The 13,564-nt window shown below is 46.2% G+C and overlaps 1 protein-coding gene across 1 annotated transcript; it reads right to left on the bottom strand.

Moving 5' to 3' along the window:
• Positions 1–437: 437 nt before the first annotated feature.
• On the bottom strand, positions 438–3,575 carry LOC123094382 (uncharacterized). The gene is made up of 2 exons (XM_044516402.1): positions 2,835–3,575; positions 438–2,079 (listed from the first exon to the last, which is right to left on the bottom strand). Exons 1-2 carry the CDS (start codon positions 2,835–2,837, stop codon positions 1,195–1,197), a joined length of 888 nt encoding a protein of 295 aa, XP_044372337.1. The 5' UTR covers positions 2,838–3,575; the 3' UTR covers positions 438–1,194.
• Positions 3,576–13,564: the final 9,989 nt, after the last annotated feature.

Here is a 13,564-nt window from a genome sequence, read left to right as displayed (position 1 = left end):
GCTAGGGTTAGGTCTCCCGACTCCCTCGGAAAGCCGAGCAATATGATTGCTTCTTTGCTTAATCTCAAAACCGATCCTTACATGAGTTTATATAATCCTCCTAATGATATAATTCGGCTAAGCCCCTAACACGATAAGATAACTGGGCCAGGCCCCTAATTGCCTGGGCTGTAATATATACCACTCATAACAAGGATTAAGCATATGGGTAGCCCTAAAGCCCAAGTTTCAGGCCTACCAAATAGCGCATCAGAACCTTTGAAACTGAAACAGGTGATTATTCTATTACTGATGTGTAGTTATTTACTAGTATTTAAGCACGGGGAGGGGGGGGGGGGCAAGCTAGTACTGCTACAAAACTATTTATCAGTGAGACAAGATGTTTTCCATCCTCTTAACATGCTCAACAAAAAATACTGATCAGAGGTAGCGGCACAACCATCATCCATATTGTAATAAGGTTTCAGCATGTCGAACATCGAAGATGTACGTATAAAAGGGTAAAATCAAAGTTTAATGTGTCTTCAAAAGCAGAATGATGTAAAAAGGCCACAGGGCAGAACAGTGCAGTTGAAGTTAACACTACTAATATAATACTCCTTCCATCCCAAATTACTTGTCGCAGAAATGGATTCTGCGACAAGTAATTCCGGGCGGAGGGAGCATATGACTGGCCAGTGGGGAAAACAAAAACTTTATGCCAATGTAGAAAATGCAGGAGGGTGATAATAATCCACAAGGTAAGCTTCCTATCAAGTGTAGAAACTATGAGCAATGAGCAGAGGTGCATGGCATTATACCTTTGCAGTTAAAAAGCAAGCTTCTTAAGGAACATACTGTGAAATAAAAGTGTCCAATGGTATTATTTATACGGATAAAGCGAAGGCGATGGGTGCATCAGAGAAGACAGGGGAACTGCAGATCCTGAAGGCCTGCTCCGGTTGGCAGGAGACAACAATCTCCGGAGTCTTCCCCTCGAGTACACACCTCCCAGTTTGATAGGTAACCAACTTCAGATATAACTTCCTTGGATAAGTTTCGTCAGTCTTTGTATCGTAAGACATGTAACATCCGCTGTCGTTCTGCCAAGACAACAGAGCGAAGTGTTCCCTGTCCAGGTAAACGTAGCGCGCACCCCCTGCGTTAATTTCTTCATGCTCCTCGTTTCTCACCGGGATGACAGTGGTGGACAACTCAATAGCACCACCCTTTCCAGACGTTGAGACTCGGATGCGGTAAGCTTTGATTGGGGCCGTACTTGTGAGAAGGCGCAAGGAAGATGCCGCCGCCGTGCGGGGCGGCAGCGCCGATGAACGGCAGTTGCTCGCCCTCGACCTCATGCCACTCTCTTGAGCTGGTATCAAATGCGTAGGTGGAGTTGTACGGGCGACTAACCGATATCAAAATGTATGGCTCGACCACCACCGAGGACGTGACTGTTATCCTGGGTGGCATACGGAAGTCCGTCCGGGTGAGCCTGCGAGGGAAGCAGAGCGGGTACGGCAGTGGTGTCCAGGTGCACGTGTCTGCCAGGCTGAGCACCCCCTCCGCCGTCTCCGTGACGTCCGGCTTGGATATATCGAGGACCTCGAACCAGGGCACAAAATTGGGCTCTTGAATGTAGTCAGGGGTTGATGTGAGGGCATAGACCCTGTCCCCAACGACAGCCACCACAGGGCTCCACTTCCTGGCCACCAGGTTTGGCCCGCGGATCATTCTCCCACTCTTGGTGTCAAAGATGATGGTGCTGCCAGGATTGCCCCCGATGCCGACTATCCACCCTGACTGCAAGGAGACAAAGGTCTTGCCGCCCATGTCAGTTTCCAGATTACGGGCTCGGTGCAGGGTTACCCGGCCAGCAGGCTCCGCTCCCAGCGGCAAAGAAGGGTCGTCGGAGTTGGAGAGGGCAACTTCCACCTTGTACAGGGGAGCCTTCGTTTGAGAAACAGACCAGTCCCGACAGCATACCACAAGGTACACGGACAGATTCCGGCCCTCACCCCCAGTGCCGCCGATCCCCTTTTGGTTGAGTATCTGGGTTGTTTCCTCTTGGAATAACTCAATATGTTGTTCACTGTCCTGCATCATCATAAAAAATCACAAGTGAATAGATGATAGCTATTAACCCCCGTACAGAGGAGCTTGCAAGACATGCTAGTAGTTCATGCACACTGCTGATGAGTTCTAAAATTCGTTATTATAACAATGGCAATGGCTCTGTGCTTCTTCAGTATCATAATAAGCATGAAAAGATTGAAGAGAACAGAGCTCACTCGATGAGGTACATGATGAGCATAACTAGGCAACCAAATTTATCACAGCCATTCTTGACTAGTAAACAAAGGTCATCCAGTTGGTGTTTCAGAAAATCATCGCAAATGTGATGTTTCTCTGCAGCTGCTAGGCACCGATGCGGCTTTTGAACAATAAGTTTATTACTCTATTTTTTAAGCCTTTGTTGTTTTCTGCTAAACAATATAGGTGTTAAGTTAGAAATATGCCATCCCAGTGCTATAATAACTATAGTCCAATGCAATTGCCACATAATTAAACATGAACAGTAGGAATAAAAGGCAGGAACCGTGATCAGGATAAAGGCACAACACTCTGAAACATGACAATAAATATGTAGATTAAGCTACTTGCATACTATAAGAATATTGCTGTGTGAATTTAGACATATATCATCCTAACACTACAACCAAGCTGTAGTGCAGCTCACAGACTGTCAAACCTGAACCTTAACAGTGGAAACGCAGAGCAGTAATTTCTACGAGAATTCAGCAGAAAAGTGGACCAGAATGATATGCTACCAGTGCCCTCCTCGAGCTCACCATTGACAGGACTAGAACCAACCAAGTCGCTTCTCCGTGCCGTCTTGTCCGCACGACGGCAGGCTAGGAGGCAGCGGCCGATGCTGCGTCAGGGAGAGACGAATCAGGGCCGAGCAGCAGGAGAGTGGTCGCTGCCGCCGACAATAACCACGGTGTGCCTGAACCACCACACCTGCTCCACCTAGCCGCAGCTGTTCCATCCGGTCCTCCGCTGCTTGCGCAGAGCGCTGGCCTCCTTGCCGTGCCATGGTATGATCCGCCCCCGCCGCCCCTCCTCTGCCTGGTGCTTGCCGCTCACGCTGGACCGCGCTGCTGCTATGCCTCTGGCTTTTGGTCGAGCACCTAGTGTGCATACGCGCCGGACCTCGCCTATGATGACGTACTGTCTGATGGAAACTGAGCTGGATTGTCAGGGAAGCACTCTCCATGAACCCCTCGAGCTGGAAGCGGAGGTCAGAAGCATAGCTCTCGGCCTGGTCGACCTCCGCGAAGTGGCGGCTCCAGCGGGTCCAGTGACAGTCCCAGCTGGATGGAGACGCCGCCGCCACGGAGAAAGAGGAGCATGTGGTGCAGCAGAAGACCGCGAAGGGCGTGAACGTGCGCGGTGGATGGACACGGGCAGCGGCGGGAGATCGTGAGCGTGAGGCGCGGCCGTGGTGCGGCCGCCGGCGTGGCGCACGCGGCTGGCATGGGGAAGTCGGGGTGGGGGCACGGGTGGCAGGCGCTAGAGAGAGTATTTTGTTGAAAACCCCCTCGTAGAAAAACTCCCTCGCGGAAACCCCCGACGAACCAAAGTGTATACTGCTAATAGTTTTTTTTTTTTGACATCGAAGTGCTTTTTATTGCAAGGTGATCGCCATAATATCTTTTACAAGATACTCTCTCCATGCGGGGGTTAATAGCAGTGTGCACGGTGGATGGAAGATCCACCTGTAGAGATTGTTGATACTCATCAGCAGTGTGCGTGAACGGAGGGAGTACCAATTATGAAATAATACCAAAAGACAGTTGTTTGTAACAACCGTACAATCATGGTGCCATAATATATGATTTTTAAAAATGTGGTCCAGTTTGGAATGAAAGACTGCCATATGAAGGTTTATAGTAAGATAGCATGCAAATCAAGCAACACGAGATTGTCTAGTTTATTTATTTCTCAGAGTACATGAAATCAAAACCCTACACTTTTCAGACGTGACCCTAGCAGGTTTAAGAAAGTCATGCACATAACTGCTGGTGCGCATAATTTGTATATCTATGTTGGGACCTTCTATCCGCCAGGTACCTGAAATTTCTTTTGCCATCATTCACTTTTATCAGTAGCCGCTAGATCCAATGGTCCAACATAGATTGGCTTATTGTTCATCTTCTACCTCCCCCCGAACATCCCCAGCCTACCCCACCCTAACCGTTGGGCTCCACCACCCATGGCCGACAGGGGCTACAACACACCGCCCCGTCCTCCCCTCAAACTCCCCCCTCCCACCCTCCCACCGCTGTTGCTGGCTACCGCCCCGGCAATCCCTCTATGCCCGACACCACCCATGAAAACATCCGGCGATCCCATGCCCCCCCCCCCCGCCACAACCCTTAAAATAGATAATGGGGTTGTGGTGATCCCCTGCACCACCCATGACTTCACCCTAAGATAGATGGTGGGGCTACTTCTTCTCCGGCGAGAGATTGTTTCTTCTCCAACGAGGTCCGGCCAACGAGGGAAGGAAGAAGGAAAAAAAGTGATTGATGTGAAAGAAATTTTAGGCACCTGAGAAATAGCAAATCCAATCTATGTTTAGGTGGCAGCCCAAACCTTGGTTAAGTACAAATTTTGACAAAACTGCATGATTAAACTACCGCTTCCTAAATTCCTAATCCGTTGCAAGTGTCTGCAACATGAATAAAAGAGTGATGCGCGTTGTTGAATATACAAGGCTGTCAGTCACTGGAATAAGACATTGAATGCTATATCTGAATCACTCTAGATTAAAATCCAAATAAGATGGACCATAATTGTACATAAACATAATTTGAGATGTTTATGTATGAAAACAGAATGCTGGTATGGTACAATTATCAATGAAAAAATAGCGCGCAGTAGTGTTTTGAGCAATGCCTCGTTAAATAAATCAGTGTATAATGTGTCGCTAATAGCATGCTATAGAACGATATAGCACGCTAATAGCATTTTTTGCGGGGATAAAGGGAGTTTATTGCATAGGTATAGAGTTACAGTCGAGAGGCCACAAATCCTCGATACATGGTGGAACCGAGCCAAGCCAAACAGCCGTGGCATGCTCGGTGCGGCTATATTTAGCCAACCGATCGGCAACTCTATTTTGAAGTCTAGTAATCTTTTGAGAAAAAAACTCCCTATTATCTAAGAGTGACTTGATCTCCAGGATGATCTGTCCATAAGCCGAGCGAAGAAGTGCATCATTTGTCAAGCTAGACAATGCTTCAGAGGAGTCCGTTTGAACCACCACCGGTAAATCAGAATTTTGTACTGCTAGGGCCATCCCCTGCATGATCACATGCAATTCCGCCTCGAGTGGGTCATTGCAATAGAAGATGAACTGGTAGGCTGCCATTAGGATCTCGCCTCTGTCGTTCCGGAGCACCATAGCGATGCCCGCAGAGCCATCCTCCTGCAGAAAGGAGCCGTCAACTGACAGCGCCAGCCTGCCAGGCGGCGGCGCTGGCCAGGGATCCACCGACGGCTTGACTCCTGGGACCGGCAGCGCCACCGTTGAGGTCGACATCTTTCCTTTAATGATCTCCTCCATAGAGTAACGCGAAGCGAGTCTTATAGACTTGTAGTAACTGTCCAGAAATTCGACAGTGGCTGGCACAGGGGGCACCTCCTTCCCGTGTGTCAGATCGTTACGAAGCTGCCAAATCCGCCAGAAAAACATAATCAGCATATCCTGTACGTCCGACGAGCATTTCGACAGCAGAGAAATTAGCCACTCCCTCCCATCATGGATAAGGAGATCATCGTCTGGGAGTGGCCAACGAAGACACATATTTATCCAAAGCATTCTCGCATGGGGGCAAGTTATCATTGCATGGAATGAATCCTCCTCCACCCCGCAAAGCATACAGGTTGAGCGCGTCGCCAAGTGTCAGAAGGCTTTAAAACTCTGTGTTGCCAATGTTCCTGTTACACATCTCCACGCATGGATCTTCATTTTCTGCGGTACCCCGGACCGCCAAATGTAGTTCCACCCGCTCGATTACCCTCTGGTGCAGCACTCGACGCACCATTAGCAGCGGCAACATTATGATCACATGTGGCCAACTTGTAGGCACTTCTCACCGTAAACCCTCCACTCTTTTCCGGGTACCATGCCAAGAAATCATCCCTCTGGCGAGGCGAAGTTCTTATTTTCAGAATGTGATCAATATCCATCGGCCAAAAGAATTCCCTCAACCTGTCCAGCTTCCACGCTCCATTGCCATCTAAGAAATCAGAGACCCTACAGAAGCGGTAATTTCCCTTTGGAGTAATCGGACGGAATGAGAAAGGCCGAGGCAGCCAAGGATCACGCCAAGTAGGAATCTTCATGCCATTACCGACTCTCCAAATGACGCCCTTCTTGATCAACTCAAGGCCATGTAGTATTCCCTTCCACACCTCAGACCCGGAGCCCGGGAACACAGTATCCAAAAGCTGACCCGATGGATAGTATCTCGCCTTCAGCAGACGCACACAGAGGCTATCCGACCGATCCAGTAGCCTCCAGGCCTGCTTAGCTAGCAGCGCCTGGTTAAACGCCCTCATGTCCCTAAAGCCCATACCGCCCATGGCTTTGGGCAAACACAATTTATCCCAGCTCATCCAGGCCATCTTCCTCTTCCCGTTCTCCACCCCCACCAATATTGATGTATTATCCTTGGTAGATCATCACAGACCGGCGCTGGGAGTTTGAAAACGCTCATAACATATGCTGGTATGGCTTGTGCCACTGATTTGATTAGAATCTCCTTGTTCCCTGAAGACATGTACTGCTCACTCCAGTCCACAAGGATTTTCCTCAACCGCTCTTGGATAGTCTCAAAATGCCCTTTGTGCATCCTCTCCGGAACCAGCAAGCCCAAATACTTAGGCTCAAACGCCTCCTGGGTGATGTCCAGCGTATCTCTGACCTATTTAACCATATTAGGTTGACATTGATTTGAGAATAGAATGGAACACTTCGACGGGTTAATAAGTTGTCCTGTCGCCGTCGCAAAGGTGTTCAACACCCCTTTCACTAATAATGCCTGCTGATTATTTGCTTGAAAGAATAGAAGTGAATCATCCACAAACAAAAGGTGTGTAATCTCTGGAGCACCTCTACATATTCTGACCCCAATGAGACCATCTTCCCTTGCAGCCTTTTCAATCAACGCAGAAAGAGCATCAGCTACAAATAAGAAGAGGAATGGAGACAGTCGATCACCTTGACGGAGTCCCCTCGATGGGGAGAAAGACTCCAGTAGCTTCCCATTAAATTTTACTGAGTACTTCACCGACGAAACACAAACCATAACCCGAGCAATCCAGATGGTCAAGAAGCCCCATTTAGCCAAAGCTTTCTCCAAAAAAACCAGTCCACCCTATCATAGGCCTTAGAAAGATCTAGCTTGTAAGCACAAAGGCCGGATGCATTGTTCCTTACTGACTGAATATGGTGAAGACATTCAAACGCAATAATAGAGTTGTCAGAGATCAACCTCCCCGGAATGAAGGCGCTCTGATTTTCAGAAATGAGATCAGACAGGATGGGTCGTAGCATATTTAAGGGCCACGGTATTTTTTCATAGCATGCTAGTTTTTTTCATTGACAATTATTCAGTATAGAAGATTTAATCTAGAGAGAAAGAGCATCAGATTCTTACATGGACAGGGCAGCAACCACACGCATGTCTGGAAAGCCATCGAGCTCGGCCTTTGATTTTGTCTGTCCGATTATGTTGTTTCACTTGTACTTCAACTTGCGAATCCTGAGCCTCACCGCTCTTTGTCTAACAAGCAGCCAAGATAGCCTCGATGTCGTCCACGTGGAAGGTACTCAAGATAATCGGCATATCCACAACACACTTGGATTTTCTGTCCTAGTATTCATAAGTAAAGCCCTTCCTGATGGAGCAGAAGTTGTCCTTAGAGCATCTCCAGCCGCGCCCCCAACAGCCCGCACGATGACTTTTTTCACGCAGGCGTCGAAAAAAACCCCAGTCGCGTCCCCAAGACGGCGAAATCCGCCGCCTCGGCTCGTTTTTTAGCCCGGCGGTCCCAGGCCAGACTCAGCACGCTGGGGGGCGCTCGGGGGCTCCGGCGGAAGGGAAAAACACGCCTGGGCCACATTATCAGGCAAAAAGTTAAGGCAATCGTCCAGATTCGCCCCCCCCCACCACCCCCGAGCGCTCGACCACCACCCTGCCAGTGCCGCCCGCCGCCCAGAACTGCTAGATAGGCCATTCCTCGCCGGAAAAGAGAGAAAGTTTCGCCGCGGCACCTCTCCACCACCTTTCAAGCGAGTGTTACGGAGCTCCGGCCACGCAGGGCGGTATACCGACGGCTGTGCGTCCACCACGCCCGCCAGGTGTTCGGCAGTTTGCCTGCTCGGGATGAACTCGGTCGACGAGGAGGCGCTCGCGGTGTTGCTGGAGGAGGAAGCCGATGCCGACGTGCAGGAGGAGGAGCATCTCATGGTCCTCGCCGCCCTACTCGCGAGCAATGAAAAGCCGCGGCAAGGTGGCTCGGCGCTGGGGCGGCTGAAAGCAAAGAAACCGGCATCGTCTGGAAGGCTATTGCATGCTCTACTCCGACTACTTCGCCGACGCTCCATTGCACGGCGACAAAGTTTTTCGGCACCATTATTGGATGAGCTGAAAGCTTTTCCTCAGGATTGTGAATTCCATCCGGGAGTTTGACAACCACTTCAAGTGCAAGAAGGATTACACCGGCACACTTGGATTCACCTCAATCCAGAATTGCACGACAGTGATGACCCACAAGTGTAGGGGATCGCAACAGCTTTCGAGGGTAGAGTATTCAACCCAAATTTATTGATTCGACACAAGGGGAGCCAAAGAATATTCTTGAGTATTAGCAGTTGAGTTGTCAATTCAACCACACCTGGATAACTTAGTATCTGCAGCAAGGTATTTAGTAGCAAAATAGTATGATAATAAAGGTAACAGTGGCAAAGGTAAAGATAATAGTTTTGTAGTAATTGTAACAGTAGCAACGGAAAAGTAAATAAGCGAAACACAGTATGTGAAAAGCTCGTAGGCATTGGATCAGTGATGGATAATTATGTCGGATGTGATTCCTCATGTAATAGCTATAACATAGGGTGACACAGAACTAGCTCCAATTCATCAATGTAATCTAGGCATGTATTCCGAATATAGTCATACATGCTTATGGAAAATAACTTGCATGACATCTTTTGTCCTACCCTCCCGTGACAGCGGGGTCCTAGTGGAAACTAAAGGATATTAAGGCCTCCTTTTAATAGAGAACCGGACTAAAGCATTAACACATAGTGAATACATGAACTCCTCAAACTACGGTCATCATCGAGAAGTATCCCGATTATTGTCACTTCGGGGTTGTCGGATCATAACACATAATAGGTGACTATAGACTTGCAAGATAGGATCAATAACACACATATATTCATGAAAACATAATAGGTTCAGATCTGAAATCATGGCACTCGGGCCCTAGTGACAAGTATTAAGCATAGCAAAGTCATATCAACATCAATCTCAGAACATAGTGGATACTAGGGATCAAACCCTAACAAAACTAACTTGATTACATGGTAAATCTCATCCAACCCATCACCGTCTAGCAAGCCTATGATGGAATTACTCACGCACGGCGGTGTTCATCATGAAATTGGTGATGGAGGATGGTTGATGATGACGACGGCGATGAATCCCCCTCTCCGGAGCCCCGAACGGACTCCAGATCAGCCCTCCTAAGAGAGATTAGGGCTTGGCAGCGGCTCCGTATCGTAAAACGCGATGAAACTTTCTCTCTGATTTTTTTCTCCGCGAGACAGAATATATGGAGTTGGAGTTGAGGTCGGCGGAGCCTCAGGGGGCCCACGAGACAGGGGGGCGTGCCCAGAGGGGGTGGGCGTGCCCCCCACCCTCATGGACAGGGTGTGGGCCCCCTGGTCTTCATCTTTTGCCAGCATTTTTTATAATTTCCGAAACTTGTCTCCGAGGATTTCCAGGTCATTCCAAGAAGTTTTGTTTTCTACACATGAAACAACATCATGGTAATTCTGCTGAAAACAATGTCAGTCCGGGTTAGTTTCATTCAAATCATGCAAGTTAGAGTCCAAAACAAGGGCAAAAGTGTTTGGAAAAGTAGATACGTTGGAAACGTATCAACTCCCCCAAGCTTAAACCTTTATTTGTCCTCAAGCAATTCAGTTGATAAACTGAAAGTGATAAAGAAAAACTTTTATAAACTCTGTTTGCTCTTGTTGTTGTAAACATGCAAAGCCAGCATTCAGGTTTCAACAAATATTATAAACTAACCATACTCACAATAACACTTAGGTCTCACAATCACTCATATCAATGGCATAATCAGCTAGCGAGTCATAATAATAAAACTCGGATGACAACACTTTCTCAAAACAATCATAACATGACATAACAAAATGGTATCTCGCTATCCCTTTCTGAGACCGCAAAACATAAATGCAGAGCACCTTTAAAGATCAAGGACTGACTAAACATTGTAATTCATGGTAAAAGAGATCCAGTCAAGTCATACCCAATATAAACCAATAATAATGAATGCAAATGACAGTGTGCTCTCTAGCGGGTGCTTTTTAATAAGAAGGTGATGACTCAACATAAAAGTAAATAGATATGCCCTTCACAGAGGGAAGCAGGGATTTGTAGAGGTGCTAGAGCTCAATTTTAAAATAGAGATTGAATAACATTTTGAGCGGCATACTTTCACTGTCAACGCAACAACTATGAGATGGCTGTATCTTCCATACTACATGCATTATAGGCAGTTCCCATGCAGAATGGTAAAAGTTTATACTCCCCCACCACCAACAAGCATCAATCCATGGCTTGCTCGAAACAACGAGTGCCTCCAACTAACAACAGCCCTGAGGGAGTTTTGTTTAATTATATTGATTTTCTTTGATCTTTTTGGATCATGGGACTGGGCATCCCGGTTACCGGCCCTTTCTCGTGAATGAGGAGTGGAGTCCACTCCTCTTGAGAATAACCCACCTAGCATGGAAGATATAGGCAGCCCTAGTTGAAACATGAGCTGCTCGAGCATACAAAACAAAATTTCATTTGAAGGTTTGGGGTTTGGCACATACAAATTTACTTGGAACGACAGGTAAATACCGCATATAGGAAGGTATGGTGGACTCATTGGAATAACTTTGGGGTTTAAGGAGTTTGGATGCACAAGCAGTATTCCCACTTAGTACAGGTGAAGGCTAGCAAAAGACTGGGAAGCGACCAACTGAGAGAGCGACAATAGTCATAAACATGCATTAAAACTAATTCACACCGAGTACAAGCATGAGTAGGATATAATCCACCATGAACATAAAATATCGTGAATGCTATGTTGATTTTATTTCAACTACATGCGTGAACATGTGCCAAGTCGAGTCACTCAATTCATTCAAAGGAGGATACCATCCCATCATACCACATCATAATCATTCTAATAGCATGTTGGCATGCAAGGTAAACCATTATAACTCATAGCTAATCAAGCATGGCACAAGAAACTATAATCTCTAAATGTCATTGCAAATATGTTTACTTCATAATAAGCTGAATCAGGAACGATGAACTCATCATATTTACAAAAACAAGAGAGGTCGAGTTCATACCAGCTTCTCTCATCTCAATTAGTCCATCATATATCGTCATTATTGCCTTTCACTTGCACGACCGAATGATATGTATAATAATAATAGTGCACGTGCATTGGACTAAGCTGGAATCTGCAAGCATTCAACTCAAGAGAGAAGACAAATAATATGGCTCTAAGGTATAAACAATCATACATAGGAGAGCCACTAAACATTTTCAATATGGTCTTCTACTCTCAACCCCTCAAAGGAAAGAAAAGAAAATAAAACTATTTACACGGGAAAGCTCCCAACAAGTAAAAGAAGAACGAGAAATCTTTTTGGGTTTTCATTTTAATTTCTACTACAAGCATGGAAATTAAACTAACTATTTTTTTGGTTTTTTCTTAAGGTTTATCAAACACACAAGAAGAAAAATGGAAAAAGAAAATTAAACTAGCATGGATAATACAGTGAAGGAGTATGAGCACCGACGACTAGAATAGTGTGTGAACATGAATGTAAAGTCGGTGAGAAATACGTACTCCCCCAAGCTTAGGCTTTTGGTCTAAGTTGGTTTATGGCCATGGATAGCGGCTACTCTCCCCGATGTACTGAGGTGTGTCATCGTACTGCCACCGGTTGGAGATCTCCTTCGGATCCCACTGATAAGATGATGGACGATATGGGTCCAGTGGTGGTTCCCGCTCGGGCTCAGGCTCTCGAGTGGATGCTTGGCCTCGATGAGCATACACCGCTTCCGGCGTGACAAGATAATTATCTGCAGTCAAATCAAACAACAGGGGTGCAGGCAGAATAATAGTCTCATTGTGTTTCTTATTAAATCTCAAGTTATAAAGGAGCATCTTATCATCATTATGAACAATAAACCCATGTGCTACCATGCTCCTGTAATCTAAAATATAAGGAGACAATATTGTCTCCTCTTTCTCATGGTGCCTAATAGGTATCTCAAAATATTCAGCAAGACGTGCAACATAGATACCTCCAAGGATGGGGCCTTTTGTACGATTCAGGTTTAAATGTTTAGCAATAACTGCACCCATACTAAAACTGTTATCACAAAACAAGGCATGGAATAGAATAATAATATCTAGGACACTGAAGTTCCCACTATTTCCATGACCAATCAAGCATCTACTAGCAAATATGGCAAAGTAGCGTAAAACAGGAAAGTGTATGCTAGAGATTCTCGCATCGGAACCCTTCTTTGGATCCCCTATAGTGATAGTGTTAACAAAGCCATCCACATCCCTAGGATGTGGTTCCTCTAATTTTCCCTCAAAGGGTATCCTACATACCGCGCAAAAATCATGTAAAGACATTTCCCTGAATTCATCATATAAATGAAATGATACTGAAGGTGGTGACTTCTTAGGATAATAATAAAAGTTTTGCATGAAGGTGTTGGTAAGTAAGAGATACTGATCGATCCGGTCGTGGAGGAAATCGGTGAGGCATGCATTCTCAATCAAAGAATAAAAATCTTCATAAATTCCGGCTTCTCTCAAGAAATCATCGCATGGCCATTCACACGGCCGTACTTCCGCTATGCAAGGAAGATTATACTTGGCCTTTTCCTTCTCTTTAGCTTGTTTTTCCTGGGAGCCTTGGCTAGAAGAGCCCCTCAAAAAACTCCTTAACATTTTCTGAAAATTTCTGAAATTTTAGTAACTTCAAAATAAAAGAAAATAAAACTAAACAAGATCGATAGCAACTACTCCTACAAGTGCCTAGAGCATATATCATGCATCAGAATTACTTGGAACCTCATAAATTTAACATGCAAGCTCAAGAATAGGGTCACCAAGGCATCAAGGATTTGCAATGAATAAAGCACTAGAACAAAAAACTATTTGGACC

Source organism: Triticum aestivum, chromosome 1B (assembly GCF_018294505.1).
Source record: "Triticum aestivum cultivar Chinese Spring chromosome 1B, IWGSC CS RefSeq v2.1, whole genome shotgun sequence".
NCBI classification, from domain to species: Eukaryota; Viridiplantae; Streptophyta; class Magnoliopsida; order Poales; family Poaceae; genus Triticum; species Triticum aestivum.
This window is presented reverse-complemented; position numbering and strand designations above follow the sequence as displayed.